This window comes from Orcinus orca, chromosome 1 (assembly GCF_937001465.1).
Source record: "Orcinus orca chromosome 1, mOrcOrc1.1, whole genome shotgun sequence".
Lineage (NCBI taxonomy): Eukaryota > Metazoa > Chordata > Mammalia > Artiodactyla > Delphinidae > Orcinus > Orcinus orca.
Genome location: NC_064559.1, coordinates 193491098 through 193511451, shown reverse-complemented (window position 1 = coordinate 193511451; position 20354 = coordinate 193491098). Strand labels below are relative to the sequence as shown.

Sequence of the window (20354 nt, the reverse complement as noted above, 5' to 3'; positions counted from 1 at the left end):
CTCCAGCTCCGTTTTTCTTTCTCAAGATTGCTTTGGCTATTCGGGGTCTTTTGTGTTTCCATACAAATTGTGAAATTTTTTGTTCTAGTTCTGTGAAAAATGCCATTGCTAGTTTGATAGGGATTGCATTGAATCTGTAGATTGCTTTTTGTAGTATAGTCATTTTCACAATGTTGATTCTTCCAATCCAAGAACATGGTATATCTCTCCATCTGTTTGTATCATGTTTAATTTCTTTCATCATTGTCTTATAGTTTTCTGCATACAGGTCTTTTGTCTCCTTAGGTAGGTTTATCCCTAGGTATTTTATTCTTTTTGTTGCAATGGTAAATGGGAGTGTTTCCTTAATTTCTCTTTCAGATTTTTCGTTGTTAGTGTATAGGAATGCAAGAGATTTCTGTGCATTAATTTTGTATCTTGCTACTTTACCAGATTCATTGATTAGCTCTAGTAGTTTTCTGGTAGCATCTTTAGGATTCTTTGTGTATAGTATCATGTCATCTGCAAACAGTGACAGTTTTAATTCTTCTTTTCTGATTTGGTTTCCTTTTATTTCTTTTTCTTCTCTGACTGCTGTAGCTAAAACTTCCAAAACTATGTTGAATAATAGTGGTGAGAGTAGGCAATCTTGTCTTGTTCCTAATCTTAGCGGAAATGCTTTCAGTTTTTCACCATTGAGAATGATGTTGGCTGTGGGTTTGTCATATATGGCCTATATTATGTTGAGGTAGCTTCCCTCTATGCCTACTTTCTGGAGAGTTTTTATCATAAATGGGTGTTGAATTTTGCTGAAAGCTTTTTCTTCATCTGTTGAGATGATCATGTGGTTTTTATCTTTCAACTTGTTAATATGGTGTATCACATTGATTGATTTGTGTATATTGAAGCGTCCTTGCATTCCTAGGATAAGCCCCACTTGATCGTGGTGTATGATCCTTTTAATGTGCTGTTGGATTCTGTTTGCTAGTATTTTGTTGAGGATTTTTGCATCTATGTTCATCAGCGATATTGGCCTCTAGTTTTCTTTTTTTGTGACCTCTTTGTCTGGTTTTGGTATCAGGGTGATGGTGGCCTCGTAGAATGAGTTTGGGAGTGTTCCTCCCTCTGCTATATATTTTGGAAGAGTTTGAGAAGGATAGGTGTTAGCTCTTCTCTAAATGTTTGATAGAATTTGCCTGTGAAGCCATCTGGTCCTGGGCTTTTGTTTGTTGGAAGATTTTTAATCAGTTTCAATTTCACTGCTTGTGATTGGTCTGTTTATATTTTCTGTTTCTTCCTGGTTCAGTCTCAGAAGCTTGTGCTTTTCTAAGAATTTGTCCATTTCTTCCAGGTTGTCCATTTTATTGGCATATAGCTGCTTGTAGTAATCTCTCATGATCCTTTGTATTTCTGCAGTGTCAGCTGTTACTTCTTTTTCATTTCTAATTCTGTTCATTTGAGTCTTCTCCCTTTTTTTCTGGATGAGTCTGGCTAATGGTTTATCAATTTTGTTTATCTTCTCAAAGAACCAGCTTTTAGTTTTATTGATCTTTGATGTTGTTTCCTTCATTTCTTTTTCATTTATTTCTGATTTGATCTTTATGATTTCTTTCCTTCTGCTAACTTTGGGGGTTTTTTTGTCCTTCTTTCTCTAATTGCTTTCGGTATAAGGTTAGGTTGTTTATTTGAGATGTTTCTTGTTTTTTGAGGTAGGATTGTATTGCTATAAATGTCCCTCTTAGAACTGCTTTTGCTGCATCCCATAGGTTTTGGGTCATCATGTTTTCATTGTCATTTGTTTCTAGGTATTTTTTGATTTCCTCTTTGATTTCTTCAGTTATCTCCTGGTTATTTACTAGTGTATTGTTTAGCCTCCATGTGTTTGAATTTTTTACAGTTTTTTTCCTGTAACTGATATCTAGTCTCGTAGTGTTGTGGTCGGAAAAGATACTTGATACGATTTCAATTTTGTTAAATTTACCAAGGCTTGATTTGTGACCCAAGATATGATCTATTCTGGAGAATGTTCCATGAGCACTTGAGAAGAAAGTATATTCTATTGTTTTTGGTTGGAGTATCCTATAAATATCAGTTAAGTCCATCTTGTCTAATGTGTCATTTAAAGCTTGTGTTTCCTTATTTTCATTTTGGATGATCTGTCCATTGGGGAAAGTGGGGTGTTAAAGTCCCCTACTATTATTGTGTTGCTGTTGATTTCCCCTTTTATGGCTGTTAGCATTTGCCTTATGTATTGAGGTGCTCCTATATGTTGGGTGCATAAATATTTGCAATCTTCTTCTTGGATGGATCCCTTATAGTAGTCTTTATTTTAAAGTCTATTTTGTCTGATACGGGAATTGCTACTCCAGCTTTCTTTTGATTTCCATTTGCATGGAATATCTTTTTCCACCCCCTCACTTTCAGTCTGTATGTGTCCCTAGGTCTGAAGTGGGTCTCTTGTAGACAGCATATATACAGGTCTTGTTTTTGTATCCATTCAGCCAGTCTGTGTCTTTTGGTTGGAGCATTTAATCCATTTACATTTAAGGTAATTATCGATATGTATGTTCCTATTACCATTTTCTTAATTGTTTTGGGTTTGTTTTTGGAGGTCTTTTTCTCCTCTTGTGTTTCCTGCCTAGAGAAGTTCCTTCAGCATTTGTTGTAAAGCTAGTTTGGTGATGTTGAATTCTCTTAAGTTTTGCTTGTCTGTAAAGTTTTTAATTTCTCTGTCAAATCTGAGTGAGATCCTTGCTGGGTAGAGTAATCTTGGTTGTAGGTTTTGCCCTTTCATCACTTTAAATATGCCCTGCCACTTCCTTCTGGCTTATAGAGTTTCTGCTGAAAGATCATGTGTTAACCTTATGGGGATTCCCTTGTATGTTATTTGTTGCTTTTCCCTTGCTGCTTTTAATATTTTTTTCTTTTATAAAATTTATTTATTTATTTATTTATTTATGGCTGTGTTGGGTCTTCGTTTCTGTGTGAGGGCTTTCTCCAGTTGCGGCGAGCAGGGGCCACTCTTCATCGCAGTGCGTGGGCCTCTCACTATCGCGGCCTCTCGTTGTGGAGCACAGTCTCCAGATGTGCAGGGTCAGTAGTTGTGGCTCACAGGCCCAGTTGCTCCATGGCATGTGGGATCCTCCCAGACCAGGGCTCGAACCCGTGTCCCGTGCATCGACAGGCAGACTCTCAACCACTGCGCCACCAGGGAAGCCCAATATTTTTTCTTTGTATTTAATTTTTGATAGTTTGATTAATATGTGTCTTCGCATGTTTCTCCTTGGATTTATCCTGTATGGGACTCTCTGTGCTTCCTGGACTTGATTGACTATTTATTTTCCCATATTAGGGAAGTTTTCAACTATAATCTCTTCACATATTTTCTCAGTCCCTTTCTTTTTCTCTTCTTCTTCTGGGACCCCTATAATTCGAATGTTGGTGCGTTTAATGTTATCCCAGAGGTCTCTGAGACTGTCCTCAATTCTTTTCATTCTTTTTTCTTTATTCTGCTCTGCGGTAGTTATTTCCACTGTTTTATCTTCCACGTCACTTATTGTTCTTTTGCCTCAGTTATTCTGCTATTGATTCTTTCTAGAGATATTTTAATTTCATTTATTGTGTTGTTCATCGTTTGTTTGCTCTTTAGTTCTTCTAGGTCCTTGTTAAACGTTTCTTGTATTTTCTCCATTCTATTTCCAAGATTTTGCATCATCTTTACTATCATTACTCTGAATTCTTTTTCAGGTAGCCTATTTCCTCTTCATTTGTTTGGTCTGGTGGGTGTTTACCTTGCTCCTTCATCTGCTGCATATTTCTCTGTCTTCTCATTTTGTTTAACTTACTCTGTTTGGGGTCTCCTTTTCGCAGGCTGCAGGCGTAGTTCCCGTTGTTTTTGGTGTCTGCCCCCAGTGGGTGAGGTTGTTTCAGTGGCTTATGTAGGCTTCCTGGTGGAGGGGACTGGTGCCTGTGTTCTGGTGGGTGGGGCTAGATCTTGTCTCTCTGGTGGGCAGGGCTGCGTCTGGTGTTGAGGTGTCTGTTAACTTAGTATTAATTTAGGCAGCCTCTCTGCTAATGGGTGGGGTTGCGTTCCTGTGTTACTAGTTGTTTGGCATGGGGCATCCAGCACTGGAGCTTGCTGGCCGTTGGGTGGAGCTGGGTCTTAGCGTTGTGATGGAGATCTCTGGGAGAGCTCTTGCAGATTGATACTACGTGGGGCCAGGAGGTTTCTGTTGGTCCAGTTTCCTGAAGTTGGCTCTCACACCTCAGAGGCTCAGGCCTGATACCAGGCTGGAGCACCAAGATCCTGTCAGCCACACAGCTCAGCAGAAAAGGGAGAAAAAAAGAAAGAAAAATAAATTATTAACTTAAAAAAAAAATTAAAAAAGAAGAGAGCGACCAAACCAGTAAACAAATACACCGATGATAACAAGTGCTAAAAACTAAACTAAGATAAACATAAATATCAGAAACAAATCAGTCACAGACAGCAAACCCCAAGTCTACAGTTGCTCCTAAAGTCCACCGCCTCAATTTTGGGACGATGCGTTGTCCATTCAGGTATTCCACAGATGCAGGGTACCTCAGGTTGACTGTGGGGATTTAATCCGCGGCTCCTGAGGCTGCAGGGAGAAATTTCCCTTTCTCCTCTTTGTTTGCCCAGCTCCCGGGGTTCAGCTTTGGTTTTGGCCCCGCCTCTGCATGTAGGTTGCCCTCAGGCATCTGTTCCCTGCCCAGACAGGAGGGGGTTAAAGCAGCGGCTTATTAGGGGGCTCTGGCTCACTCGTGCCAGGGAGAGGGAGGGGTACGGTAGTCATAATTGGAATGCAAGGCGAGCCTGTGGCGGCAGAGGCCGGCGTAATGTTGCAACAGCCTGAGGCACCGTGTGTTCTCCCAGGGAAGTTGTGCCTGCATCACGGGACCCTGGCAGTGGCGTGCTGCACAGGCTCCGGGGGCTGTGGTATGGATAGTGACCTGTGCTTGCACACAGGATTCTTGTTGGCAGTGGCAGCAGCCTTAGCGTTTCATGCGCGTCTCCAGGGGTCCGAGCTGATAGCCATGGCTCGCGCCTGTCTCTGGAGCTCACTTAGGTGGTGCTCTGCCTACTGTGGGCACACGGGAAAGGAATCCCTTCTCCTTCCGCACCCCGGAACAATGGTCTCTTGCCTCTTCGGCAGGTTCAGACTTTTTCCCGGACTCCCTCCCGGCTAGCTGTGGCACACTAGCCCCCTTCAGGCTGTGTTCACGCAGCCAACCCCAGTCCTCTTCCTGGGATCCAACCTCCGAAGCCCAAGCCTCAGCTCCCAGCCCCCGCCCGGCCCAGCGGGTGAGCAGACAAGCCTCTCAGGCTGGTGAGAGCTGGTTGGCACCGATCCTCTGTGCGGGAATCTCTCTGCTTTGCCCTCTGCACCCCTGTTGCTGTGCTCTCCTCCGTGGCTTCAAAGCTTCCCCGCCGCCTACCCCTTGTTTCCACCAGTGAAGGGGCTTCCTAGGGTGTGGAGAGTTTTCCTCCTTCACAGCTCCGTCCCAGAGGTGCAGGTCCCATCCCTAGTCTTTTGTCTCTGTTTTTTCTTTTTTTTTGCCCTACGCAGGTACGTGGGTATTTTCTTGCCTTTTGGGAAGTCTGAGGTCTTCTGCTAGCGTTCAGTGGGTGTTCTTTAGGAGTTGTTCCACTTGTAGAAGTATTTTTGATGTGTTTGTGGGGAGGAAGGTGATCTCCACGTCTCACTCTTCTGCCATCTTGAAGGTCCCCCCTAGTTTTTTCTCTTTATATATTTCCTTTTCTTCATCTAGAAACAAACTTACTCTGGTAAGTAGTGGTGAAAATAAAAAGCCCCCAAAATATTGGAGAATATTCATGCTCTCATCTCAAGGCATGAATTCTATGCATTTTGTTTTTCCTAGATATCACTTAAGGGAAACATTTGAATGAATTCTTGAATATTTATTGAAGACCTTTTATGAAAAAAACCAAAGATGTCCTGAAAATTTTAGCCATTGCTTATTCAGTTTCATTTTTCTCACACTGCAGTTCTTGAAATGTTAAGTTTCTGCGAAGCATCTGTAAAAATGAGCCTTTGTGGGTCAGATGAAACACCTGAGACCTTAGAGTGCCAGTGAGGAATTGAAGTTGAAGAATCTTAGATTCTATCTGGTTGCAGACTTGATAACAACTTCTAAGTGAGTCACTTCAATGCGTACAGCTTGTCCATTTATTTGACGTCTACTGATCTGTTAGGGGCATTAAAGTTTCTTCTCAAATTTACTTTCACTTGGAGTAAGGACCTAACATGATTGTGCTTTATCTCAGCAGTTAATCCTGAAAATAGTTTTATCATCTATAAAAAAAAATCTTTATAGCCTTTTAGCAGAAACAAGAAAGACTATTCGCTAGTCATTAATATTAAGGAAAATTGGTAAACATACGCCTGGTTTCACTTTACTTACATATCTCTATATTAATCAGATTTCTTATTACCAGTTAATGCTAGATAACCAGTTTTGAACCATCAGACTCAAATAGAGTTTAAAACTGCAATTTCATCACTTGCATAAAGTTTAGTTCACTGTCACACCCATTATTTGATTTGATCTTTACAGGCAGAGCCAGTCTTATATCCATAGTACAAATGAGGAAATCTAGACCCAAAGAGGTTGTGATTTACGTAGTCACATAGCTGGTGAATGGCAGAACTGTTCAATTTGGGACTTTAACCAGGTCCTTTTTTATTCGGTCTTTGGTTCTTTCTTCTCTACCATGCTAACTTTATCCCTCCTCTAATAAATACTTTTGTTTTGAGATCTTGAAAGCTGTCATAATTTATTATAGAAGTAATAGCTGCTATTTATTTTGCTGCCCTCCCTTATGGGTTATTTTAAAGCATTGATTTCTTTCTTCTCCCTTACCTAAATCCACCCTGTTCATGAAAAAATTATTACCTTATATTTAGGCATTAATGGACAGTTTGTTAGTCATAAAAATGTTGGTGAATATATTTTATAACTTTGGAATGAGAAAAATGTCTTCCAGGTGATCACAGTTTGTGTATGATGAGATTAAAGAACATTCTTACTCATCACCGGCGTTGATGGGAAATGTGTGTATTCTCTTTCTCTTGTGTACTTTATAGAGTTTTATTAGCCCTACTTGCTGTGGTGAGATACTGTTGTTCTTGCTTACCTTTGTGCTACCTTTTTAAACTTTAAAGTGTTAGGATTAGAAAATAAATATATAAACCCTAAACTGTTAGGACTTCTAGACTCTTGATTATGTACAAGGTCTTCCTGAGTTGAGTAGGAAGTAAAATTATAAGTGGGAACAAATGTGAGTCTGAGTGAGAACATGAGTGGGTGACTTGAAGATTAGAGATGACTGTGGTCTTGGGCATGCTGGACCCTTTAGTGATCAAAGAACAGGTGGTTAAGATGATGAGTAAGAAGGAATAACAAAAAGAAACCAATGAAATGTGGAATTCCCTGGCAGTCCAGTGGTTAGAACTGCGCACTTTCCTTGCTGAGGGCCCAGGTTCAGTCCCCGATCAGGGAACTAAGATCCTGCAAGCCGCATGGTATGGCCAGAGGCAGGGAGAGAAAAACAGTGAAATGAAAAACAGAACAGGATTAGCTCTGACTTGGAGCTGAATACTTATAAAAGTTACTGAAACCTTATAGGCATACCTCACTACTTAAATAAATGTGCATCTGGAAGACTTACTCAAGTTTCATGTATTCCAATCATTTCGTGCTCAACTTTACCTTGTTCAACGAAGGAATGCTCAGTAAAAGAATCAAGAGTTGAAAATCAAATCAGATTTTGACTTTAAAAAGTTCTCTTTGGGAGCTTAGGTTTTTGTAGCAGTTGATAGTCTTATTTTTCTTTGGCTTGGGAAGGAGATAGGCTCTAGAACTTGAGTAGAGGGAGGCTCTGAGTTAGAACATTTGGACTAATTGGATAATTAATAAGTCTTTATATATTTGATTGGAATGTAGTAATAGATGAGGCACTTTCCAAACCTAAATTGAGAGAGAGAGACAAGGGGCTGTGTGCAGGGCAATGGGAGGGAAAGAAAGGGAGAAAGAGAGAGAATTGATATGAATAAGACCATAACTGAAAATCTGGGCTGAATATAGATTTTTAGGGTACACTATTTTAAAAATTCTTTTTAATGACAAAGTATTTCACCTTCGTGACACACTTAAAGATATCCTTTATTTATTCAAATTCCATGCATTTGTGGTAAGGATGGAAGGAAGGAAGGTCTATAGTAGGGGGAAAAGTTCTTTGAAGCAATATATTATATTATAATATTTTTTTAAGTTTAAGTTTTTTAAGTTCATCTTTTTAATTATGAAAGTATTCAAACATATACACAGAAAGAATAAACTTCCCCATAACTTCAGTTCTGTTAAGATTTTGCTCCCAGTTGCTTTGTCCCCTTTTTGCTTCTTGTTCTTTCTTTTCTTTTCTTTTTTTCCCTGAAATATTTTAAAGCACATCCCAGGAATCCTGTCATTTCACCTCTACTCATTTCAGTGTACATCTCCAAACAATAATGACAGGTCCTTAACTATCCACAATGCCATTATAACATCTAGTTCCCAGTATACAATCCAGTTTCCCCAGTTGTCTCCAAAATATCATATCTTTGGCTGGTTTGTTCAAATTAGGATTCAAACGAATTCTATTCATATTTTGTTGTTATGTCTCTTAAATTTTTCTTAATCCACAACAATCCCTTCAAACTCCCATTTGTGGCTTTTTGTCCCCATGCCATTGACTGGTAGAAATCTAATTAGTTGAACTGTACACTGCCCCAAATTCTGGAGTTGGCTCATTGCTTCCTTGTGGTATCATTTAACTTTGTTCTGTAACTCCTTGTGTTTCCTGTAAATGAACTTTTTGGTCCCAGGACCCGTTTATACACTTAAATTATTGAGGACCTCAAAGAGCTTTCAGTTATTATTGATTTTACATATTAGAAATCAAAACTGAGAAATTTAAAATATTTACTAATTCATTTAAGTAAAACAATCATGAACTCATTGTTATCACAAAATTTTTTAAGAATTAAAAATATCTGTATTTTCCAAAACAAAATTAGTGAGAAGAGTGGCATTGTTTTATATTTTTGTACCTATCTAATGTCTGCCTTGACAGAAAACAGATTCTCATATCTGCTTCTGTATATATTACCTTGTGATGACACACACCAAGTAGCCTATGGGAAACTCCACTGTACAGGCATGAGAGAATGAGAGTGGAAAAGTTAAACGATGTCAGTATTATGCGAATGGTTTTGACCTCATGGACCATCTGATGAAAGGGTCCCCTAGATCACAATTTTAGAGACAGCTGCCCAAGGAGACTTAATTTTAGAGTCAGGTTTGACTTATTTGGTAAGAATATTTCATAGGTGGTGATGTATGCCTCATATTTTATCATTAGGATGCACACTGTATCTGTCATGTTATTGACTCTAGGATTCATTGGTAGGCTTCGGTGAGCCATTTTGCTTTTTAATAGGGTAGCATACAGTTTCACCATTTTTATCAGTGTTCTGTGTATTTTCAGTTTCTCCTAATTCATAGGAGGAAAATTTCTTCATTATTTAATTTTGAATTTCTTTGATGATTGGGTTCTCGGACACTTTTCCACACGTTCACTTATCTATTGCTTATCAATTTATTTTCACCCATACCTACTTGAATTTTTGATGAATTTGGACAAAATCCTTCTTATTTACTATACTATTTTTTCCATTCTATGTTGCTTTTTACCTTTGTTTATGCTATTTTTTATATATTGAAGTAATTTTGATATTAGATAGTCAAATCTCATAATCTTTTTCATTGTTAAGTCTGGACTTATAGGAAAATGGAGAAGTAGCATTTGAATTTGAAATCTTATGGAAAAGGACTGTAGGAATCAGCTGCTTTTCTTCCTTATTAAAAAACAGAAAAGAAAAGGAAGGCCTAGGGAAGTAGAGAAGTTATAGTTTGCCCGTCTTTACACAGTGAGTTGGTGCCAGAGTTGAGACTAGAGACTGACTTTCCCAAGTCTTCTTCCCCTCATTCCACCTCCATTTCTAATAAGTACCTCAGTTACATTTGGAATGAGAATGAAGAACTTTGTCTTTGGTTAAAATCAAAGACTTTTAATTTTTTTATCCTAAATTATGTGCTTTGTGGATGTTTGCTTCTTACTAGAGTACTATTGTGGCTGTTATACTTAGTGGAAAAAATACTATTTCTTATTCATTTTTATATATTTTAAAATTTAGAATCACTCTGAGAATGTAAAGTATTGTTGCTTCTCAGTTAGAGTAAAAAATGACCTGATTTTGACCACTATTTTGTCTAACAGGAAGCCTGCAGACCTGCAGAACTTGGCTCCGGGGACCCACCCACCATTTATAACTTTCAACAATGAGGTCAAAACGGATGTAAATAAGATTGAAGAATTTCTTGAAGAAGTCTTATGCCCCCCCAAGTGAGTATTGAAGAAAATATGCATGGAAATATTGCCATCTCTTTAAAGTTTGTCTCATCTGGCCGTTAGAGACATTTCTCCTGATTGTACTTGAGTTAAATTGTCACAGCATTAAGTTGGAATGACTAGCACTTCTCTTCATACATTATAATGCTACACAAATGACAGAATTGGCTGCCAGGTAGGCCAGTAAGCCACACTAAGAAAGGTAGGAATCTGATTAAGCTATAGAATACCTTGTGAAAGTAGGTTTGAGACACATGATATAGGTCAGGAAAGACTGGTTATTTGAGGTCCCAAAATGAGAGAGAAGTTTAGGGAGAAGAAAAGATGGGGAAAGACTGAACTGAACCCAGCCAGAATATCTAAGCAGGAGTGTGGTACAGGTTGCTGGGAGATTTCCTATCAGGCCATTTTAAAGGTAACTTTCTGAAGCTACCACCCAAGGGAATTAACTTTTTAGATTGTGTCCCTGGGATTCCATTTTTATTTATGTATTTCTTTGAGGTATTCTGGATCCCCCAGTCTTGCATATTAGCCCACATGGTTAATGATTTTAAAGTACTCAACTATTTACTATATTGTGAGGTGTAGTTGAGGAATAGATGTACTGTAATGACAGTTACCTAAATTGCAACTATTCATCATAATGTAATCTTGGCATAGATTCAAAGCATCATTGGTTTCTTTTAGGCTTTTCCAGTTTCATTATCCTGAAAACTGGAATGTTTCTTCTGGCCCAAACCTTTTCTTGTTAGTTGTTTTTCACCCTCCATATATACAGATAAATTTCCCTGAATTGGGATTAATGGGTCAGAGAGTTCTAAAATAATAGTTAATCAGTATTCATTCCTTCATTCATTAGTTTATCCTGCAAACGGTTACTGGGCAACAAAGCCCTATGGATGTAATAGTTAATAAGATAGCTCCTGCTCTCAAGAAGTGCAGTCAAATACGTATGAAGAGATAGTGGTGCCATGGGAGAGTGAGTAGAATCAGAAAAGGCTTTATAGAAAGAGATAACACTTGAACTGAGCTTTAACTGAAAAAAAAAAAAATGTGGCCTTTAGCAGGTGAATGAAGGGATGACAGACGTTCCAAGCAGAAAAATAATTTTGAATAAATAGTGTTTCTTTGGGGGACCTAAAGCTGTGGCTGGAGCATAGCATGCAGGGTTGGGGATGGTAGGCAGGAAGGCTGCCAGGAGACATATGAATAATGACACCTCTGTCTACAACTAGCCCATCTTCAATTGTGAACAGAATTGCCCTCTGTTTAGCAATCTTATACTAAGCTTAAAATTCATTTTCTTTTATTTTTTTAAAGCATTGACTAATTTAATCCTCACATCCACGGTGGCATTGGTACTTTTGTTTTTAATTAATTAATTTATATTTGCTGTGTTGGGTCTTCGTTTCTGTGCGAGGGCTTTCTCTAGTTGTGGCAAGCGGGGGCCACTCTTCATTGCGGTGCACGGGCCTCTGACTATCGCGGCCTCTTTTGTTGCGGAGCACGGGCTCCAGACGCGCAGGCTCAGTAGTTGTGGCTCACGGGCCTAGTTGCTCCGCGGCATGTGGCCTAGTTGCTCTGCGGCATGTGGGATCTTCCCAGACCAGGGCTCGAACCCATGTCCCCTGCATTAGCAGGCAGATTCTCAACCACTGCGCCACCAGGGAAGCCCCAAAATTCATTTTCTTAATCGTGTATTCTAAAGCTTATTCTCTGCCTTCCTTCCTGTCTTTCTAAGACCCTCAAACTTCTTTTTTTTTTTAATTTTTATTTTTTTGGGTGTAGTTGCTTCACAATGTTGTGCTAGTTTCTGCTGTACAGTGAAATGACTCAGCCATATGTAAGCCTCAAAACTTTTTTATCTCTACTGTCCAGGAGTCCTAACCTTCCTTCCATCCCTAGTAAAGTTTCTCTAGACCAACATTAATAAAACCATATTTGTCTTTTCCTCCAGGCCATGTATATAGTTAGAATACTGATAAATTGAAACTGGGATCCTTGTAAAAATATAAATTGAAGCTGTATACACATAAGTAAGGAACTATTATGAACATGCACTCAGCTTAGTAGAAATAACTTTTCAGATATTGTTTTGCATCATAGAACCTACTGGATCTCTTTTACTCTTTTTATGTATGTATGTATATTTTACCCTTTTTATTCTTAAAGTCTGTCAGCTCTAAGGAAAGCTCCCACATTTGCCATCTTATCCTCAGACACTAATGGAAGTGATCGTCCTCTCATAACTGATGATCATTGTATCAACATTAAATTATAAATAGAGAAACAGGGCTTCCCTGGTGGCGCAGTGGTTGAGAGTCTGCCTGCCGATGCAGGGGACATGGCTTCGTGCCCTGGTCCGGGAAGATCCCACATGCCGCGGAGCGGCTGGGCCCGTGAGCCATGGCCGCTGAGCCTGCGCGTCCGGAGCCCGTGCTCCGCAACGGGAGAGGCCACAACATTGAGAGGCCCGCGTACCGCAAAAAAAAAAAAAAAAAAATAGAGAAACAGTTTGAATGACATTCATTCTCTGTGAAGGAAGTTGTATGTTGTTTTAAAGCATTGTCTAAAATGTTTGTTGTGTAAATCCTTCCAAGGATATTTACGTTTTTGAAATCAGTATGCTGATAACATTATATACCATTTCAGTAAAATGGGCATTTTCTCATATTCTCTCCTAGCCTTCTGCTTCAACAATAGCAGCAATAACAGCAACAAAAATAATTTTCATTATTCTTTCTTATTTTTCTCAGAGGGAATAAATATTAACAGAAGTAGTAGAACTAATATCAAAATATTCAATTTTTTTGGCATCCAGTACTCTGTAAGACACCATAGCTTTTTGAATTGGACCTTGAAAATAAACATTTTCCCATTGCTTTTTTTTGTTTTCTTTTTTTTTTTTTGGCTGTGCCGTGTGGCTTGTGGGATCTTAGTTTCCCAGCCAGGGACTGAACCCGGGCCCTTGGCATTGAGAGCGTGGAGTCCTAACCACTGGACCGCCAGGGAATTCCCTCATTTTGCTTTTCATATAGAGAAAATTTAGCTTCATTTCATTTGGGCATATTCATAGAGATACTCTAACCAGGAATGATCTTTTCTTTCGGTTTAAATAATTTAATTTAAAACTTGGAGATCTTTCTGTTATAAAGGGTTCATAATCCACTAAATTCTCTCTGTGGTTAATTTTCCTTGTTTTTATGTTGAAGTTTATATTCTGAAGAGTTTCTAAATAAAGTTTAAAATTTTACTTTATATAGAAGGGAGTATTTTTGATGTTACTAATGCCTCTGCTATTATTAACTAACATTCAAGTGCTGATTATGTGCCATGCACTGTGCATTGTGGATTATTTTGTGGATTATCTCAAAGACTTTATGAAAAAACTGAAGATGAGTAATCCAAATAATTTGTCCAAGATTTCACAGTTCATGGTGGCAGAGCTGGCATACTTACTTTCAAAGTCACGTAAAAACAAAAACCTATGTTTGACTTTTATAAAAGGTAAAATGTGAGTCTTTAATTGTAATTGTGCTTTAGTGAGTACAAAATTGAAGGCTAGCTCAAGTTTAGAGGAAGGGTAATATAGAAAGCAAAGGTAGTTTGTTCTACTGTGATGACCAAGTGGGACTGAAGGTGTTTTTCAAACTTAATTTAATGAATCCTTTTTTAAAAGTAGATGAGGTTTAACTTCTGTTGAGTTTTTATTTATATGCATTGGAACAGCATGTTTGGATTGAGAGTACCTTGCCCTTAGTGGGCTCTGTAACACATAATGTGAAATGCGGATCAAACAGCATGTTCTCTGTCATGCAGAATTGCTTCTAGAGGATGAGAGGAGGAAGTGTTTCTGGGACCACCACATACATTCTTCTTCCTTTCTTCTGTTCTAGGGCAGCCAGGGACTGTCTGCCTTTTCTCTGTAGGATAAGGAGGTCTTCAGGTCCTTAGCTGACCCTACTCACACTGATTGTAAGCCTTCTTGATTCCAGATAGGATGAGGACAAAAGGCAGAAGAGTTGTACAAGCTGGTGGACTAGAATCTAGCATTTCTAATAACATGTTTTTGGCATTTGATGATACTGAGAACAGAGGGGTTTTTATGTGAGCATTTCTGATTTAATCATGACAAGTACAAATACAGGCAACTGTCTATTCTAGAGTTGTTTAGAATTTAGAGACTAATGAAAAGATAAAATCAAGGAACTTTTGCTGGTCTAGGTAACTATAGGTTTTAAAGAAGAAACTATCTTTCTTCTCTTCTAGGGATATTTTTTTCAGTTCCCCTTGCTTGAAAGAAGGAACTACTTTACCCAAAAAAAGCTTTCAAAAAAACTTTGAAATTTGGGTTTTTAACTGAAGCAGGCTTGTATACTTGGCTAACTTACTGATAAAAGGATAGAGGAAGCTAGATAATTTTGGAGAAGAGTTCTATAAACTATTGTTAAGGCTTTTTTTTTTTTTTTTTTTTTTTTTTGTGGTATGCGGGCCTCTCACTGTTGTGGCCTCTCCCGTTCTGGAGCACAGGCTCCGGACGCACAGGCAGGCAGACTCTCAACCACTGCACCACCAGGGAAGCCCGCCTTTTTTTTTGTTTTTTAAAGAGAAATATAACGAAACTTGAGTTTACAGGGATAATTTAATAGACTGTGTAACCACACTTTATTCTTTCATTAACACAAGGAAGGAGAAAATGTTTGAGATCTTTCTTAAAGGATGGAAGTATTCTTAGCTAGTCTACCATTAATAGTCAGTGATATAATACAGGATGTGATAAAGGACTGATCTGAAAGTCTACCCTGGATGCGCATGTCTATTCTGTTGTTGACACATAGACTTTTATTAATTATTTGCCTTCCTTTTGTTAAATGTTTAAGTGAATGCTCATAATAATTGAAAAGTATTGCTTTGTCAAGCAGTTTGCTAAAACTACTAATAATGAATTATTAAAATCCAATGTTTGGGGGGAATGCAAAAAAAAGTTGACAGCTGATTTTGGACCTACCAGTTTAGCATTTGATTTATCTTTTAGAACTTGATCTTTAATAAAACAAAAACAAAACAACACTGGACCTGGGGACAGGAGATGTGAGTTTCAGTTTGACAATACTTTTAACTAGTCCAGTGATTTTGGGGCCAAATATGTAAGCTTTCTGGAATATTATTTCCTTTTAGGCAAAATGAGAGATTGAGGTGAGTGGTCTCTTGTAACTATAGTATTGTATGCATTAAATTAATAGTACAAATTTAATTGTCTTGGAGGAGGAGAATAGGGCATGTTTAACCTGCTTTAGAGAACACTGTTTTTCTTAAGAATTGTAACAGCATCTATTTCCATATGAATAAAGGATATGCTGATTGCAAGTCTTTGATTTTTACCTGTTCATTAAAACAGATCTCTAGTAAGCATGCTTCTGTGTGTTGATCATTACAACCCCAGTAGTTAGTACAATTCCTGACACATGGTAGATACTTAATAATTAGAATAAATGAATATATGCATGAATAATGAATATATAAATAATCTGTAATTCAACCCTATGAGAATTATGAAGTTAACTTCATTAGAAAAAGTTGGTACTGCTAAATATTGGTTGGGGAAAAGAAGAGTAAATCTGGAAACTTGGCTAGAGGAAGTCATAGATATATTGGAGAGGCACTTCAGTATATTTTGTTCCTTGCACTATTTTTTGTTTGGAATGAGTCAGTGAAGGTACTGTATTATAAGCGGTGGAAACATTTAAATTAGAGGCTGGTTGTTTTCATAGTCAAGGGAAATTCAGGAATGTTGAAGCTGGAATTAACTGTTTCAGCTCAGGCAGGGAAAATAAAAAGAGAAGGTAAAGTTTTCTATAGTTAGCAGGAAAAAAAATACATATATATACACATATACACATATATATAATATACATATACATACACACACAGGTGAAATTTACTATAATCATTCACTGAAAAGCTTGTTATGTAATTAATTTCATTTCTAATTATGAAGAACTCTTTAAGCTTAAAAATAGATATTAAACAGGAAAATAACTTGAGCATGTTGGTATTCAATAGATATTTTATATTCTCCTTACCAATATAGTACTATGTCTAATTTAGTATATCTTTTCTTGAATTTAAAATGGCAAACGTAAAAGTTACGAATATAAAAACTAACCTGAAACTACAGCTTACAACTGAACAAATTTTTTTCTAAAAATACCTCACTTTCATTTTTAATTTAAAGAAAAGTAGTAAGACAGCATCTTAAAATATATGAATAAATCTAAACTAGTTCAATGTAAGATTTTTTCCGTAGTCTTACCGGCCCCCAGCCCATTTTGCAGGGCTTTTAAGCTGATCAGTCTTCCCTAAAGTGGTGCTCAAGAGTCTGGACTTCTCTAGTCCTGACTCCCTGGAGCTGATACAAGCTCTGCTGAAGGGAGAAGTAAAGAATTGGGCTTTTTCATATGTATTTTCCAATTTGAGGAAGAAATAAACATTGGGTATGTGTGTTTGAAAATTTAAGTATATGACATACACATTTGTGTGTGTTTTTTTAAAAAAGCTGTTGTGTCATGAATGTCTTTTCTCAAAGTAGAAAGACTTTGTAACAACACAACAGAGCACTTGTTAGCAAAATTCCTGATGTCTTATTTTTCTGTTGCTCATTGTCACCCTTACAATATTTAATATATGGGAGGTTTTGGAAAATCCTGAGTGTAGGAAAGTGAATGATCGGCCTCCTGCTGTTTTTGTCCTTAATCTGTGCTTGGGCAGCTTAGACTCTTCCTCCTGTCAGGGTTCTGTGGTACTGCTTTACATGGCTGGCTCAGTGTGTGGCATACCCAAGATCTGTCTGTTTGGCATTCCTATTTGAGAAGGCTCTACAGTTGAAATGTGGCTAGTGTAACTGAGGAAATGAATTTTAACTTTATTATGATTAATTTAAATTCATATTCAGATAACCACAAGTCACTAATGGCTACCATCTTGGACAATTCAAATATATAACATTTCCATCATCACAGAACGTTCTCTTGGACAGCTCTGCTCTAGAGTTCTCTTTCTAAGACGCCCATGGGCTTGGCACAAGTCTGAACAAGTAGACTGTTTCCCCAGCATTCTAATTTATAAAATGGAGGTGGAGTGTGGATGAGCTTTGGTTGCCAAGAATATTAATATGTGAACAAAAACACTGTGTAGAACTTTGTTTCCTAAGGAAAAAACACATCTTAAAAATATCATGGAAAACAGATGATGGCATTTCTTAGAGTAATAACCGTTAAAAGATGTCTAGTAACTGCTAGCACAATGGTTTGATTGAGAGAATTTATGCTAATGTATCTTTGGAGGATCTATAATCCGTTATTACATTTTTCATTTAGGTACTTAAAGCTTTCACCAAAACACCCAGAATCAAATACCGCTGGAATGGACATCTTTGCCAAATTCTCTGCATATATCAAGAATTCAAGGCCAGAGGCTAATGAAGGTAAAAAAAACCCAAATGATTGAATTAGCACTGTAGAACCATTCCCCCCTCCCCGCAAAAATACCCCAAAACAAAACAAAAACAGGAACAAAGACCAAAACCCCCTATTATGACAGTGATTATAAATGATTACTTTGGAGGCCAGACATTCCCATAAGTATCAAAAACTGGCTTTCAGAGTTCATCAGAGATTTGAGGATAAACCAGGGTAAGTCCTTAAATTGCTTTTCTCTCTGTTTCTTGCTAGTGGGACCGTGCCTAGCATAAAGTAGATGTGTGATAAAATGTTTATTGAATAAATTTGTTCTCATATTCTTCTGAGAAGTTACCACTAAGGGAGCTATACAGAAAACTACGGCCTCAGGAACAGTGGCCTGGGTGGTTGAGGAGGTTGGAATAGGTGGATACAGTGCAATTTAAACTGTTTCCAAATCTTTGTTTATTATCTGTGCCAGCAACCTGAAGTCAGCCTGGGTGGATTTTTGTGCTAATTACCCTTAAGAGCAGTTTTTGGAGTTGCTCTAAGAGAGATTTGGACTCACCAGCCTTCCAAATTTCTCCATATCCTAAAATTAAGATTTTAGTTTCAAGTCATATTTTCATGGTGAGAATTGTTTAGGTAGTACAGATGCAACTTCCTTCTTTTATTTATTAAAAGACACTATCTTATTATTTCATTTACCAAACTTACATATAGTAAAGGGAAGCCTCTTAGAAAGAGGTCCCATTTAATGAACCTTGTCTTAATGACACCATTCAGTCATTTCCCCTTTTCTTCTCTTTAGGGTGTTAAGCATTGTTCTTCCTGGGGAAAACTATATAGAGAGAGCATTAGTGTTTAATTAAAAGTAACAATAATAACCAAAGAGCCAACTCCTGAAGACACTGTAATCCATCATAATTTTAGACTCTGGTAGCTTGGGTGGATTTCTTTGGGTAGAGTTTATGGCAGCAAATGAGCAAGAATACCAAAGAGGAAAAAATATCAGTGCTGGTTAAGCAAGAATAAACATTTTAAAAAATTGAAACATTTGCTGATTTCCTTATGTTATTTCAGTGGGTAGATTTCCAAGCTATTCAGGCTTTTATTTTTTCTATAGCGAAGGGAAAAAAGGGAAAACCTTAGTGCTCAGGCCTGGCTTATTAAGTGTGTTTCAGTAGCCGCCTTAGTTTGGGAGCAATTTTCCTTAGTAATTGGCTTTTCTTTCTGACTACTGTTTCTGTCTGAGAATTTTATATACTAGGTAAACAGTTATACTGGAGCCCCTCCTATCCACAGACAGTATCTTTTCTGTTCTACCCTCCTTCCTGCAGGTGACTGTTCTTTTTACACCCAGATGCTCTTGCTGCATAATTCTTTGAACTCTCTTAGTTAAAGTCATAATGTTTTTATTTCTCTGTGTGGCTTTTGGAAACTAGAGGGTGGTTGAATTTATTTTGACACTTGGTGGGGAGGAGAGGGAAATAAAATGTGTTTGCTTAAAAAAACCCAACAAAACCAATTGCTTTGAGGGATGGGATGGGGGTAGAGAATAGGGGAGAAAGTGACTCATTTAAGTATAACTTTGCATTCTATTTTTTCCTATCAATTTGTTACTGTCTTAAGTAGCCACCTACACTTACTGTCCTTAGAATGCTGTAACCAATAAGAACAAACAACATAATGGATTACACAGTGCAGAATTTAGAAGGCTTTTTACATTAAATTACCTATTGGTAAATAAGAATTCCAGTTACCAAGCAACTTCCCCCCACAGTGGCCTGTCACTGCCTTGGGACTTTAGAAAACAGTATTCCAAATCACTTTGGAGCTTAACGGGTCTCCCTTATGTATGTTTGTTGCAGGTCTCTTATCTGTCTGTTTAGTGCAATTAAATGCCTTAAATAAGCCTTAGTCATCCACCTCCTAATTCCCCCAAACAATAAACAACTTACATGAAGATGGATTTGTCATTTTACATGGTAAATCAGAGTAGGCAAGCCTTTGATTAGTTTTAAAAACCTATTAAATGTTTTACAAAATCCAATGTGTTTGGACAATTTTAAGACCTTTTAAGAGCTAATTCTATCTAAGTAAGGGATTAGCTGCCTAGATGCTATAGCAATTGGGCTAGTGAAAGTGAAAGAGAAGGGCCAATGCTTATATTGGGGTACAGAGTAAGCAAGTATGATTTAAAGAATAAAATAAATGAAAGGAAACATAGATAGATAGATAGATAGATAAAACATATAATTCTTTCGGTAACATGTCTGAGGTGATTGGGAGTAACAGCTTGTTTTTTTTGAAGCATTAAAAGAGAAATTAATGGGTAATTCCTTTTATGGGATGGGTTCATTATGACCTGTCCCAGATCTCCTAAGTTTTTTTCAGTTCTGTGATTTCATTCATTTATATAA

General features: G+C 37.7%; 2 protein-coding genes across 5 annotated transcripts in view; both read left to right on the top strand.

Moving 5' to 3' along the window:
- NCMAP (non-compact myelin associated protein) overlaps positions 1-20354 on the top strand; it is a 561420-nt gene that overhangs the window by 218158 nt on the left and 322908 nt on the right. The window lies entirely within an intron of this gene.
- The window catches only part of CLIC4 (chloride intracellular channel 4), an 84384-nt gene that overhangs the window by 47641 nt on the left and 16389 nt on the right, over positions 1-20354 (top strand). The window contains exons 3-4 of the mRNA XM_033422540.1: positions 10343-10468; positions 17851-17957. Of these exons, the coding sequence (XP_033278431.1) occupies positions 10343-10468; positions 17851-17957 (233 nt within the window). The remainder of the gene's footprint in view (positions 1-10342; positions 10469-17850; positions 17958-20354) is intronic.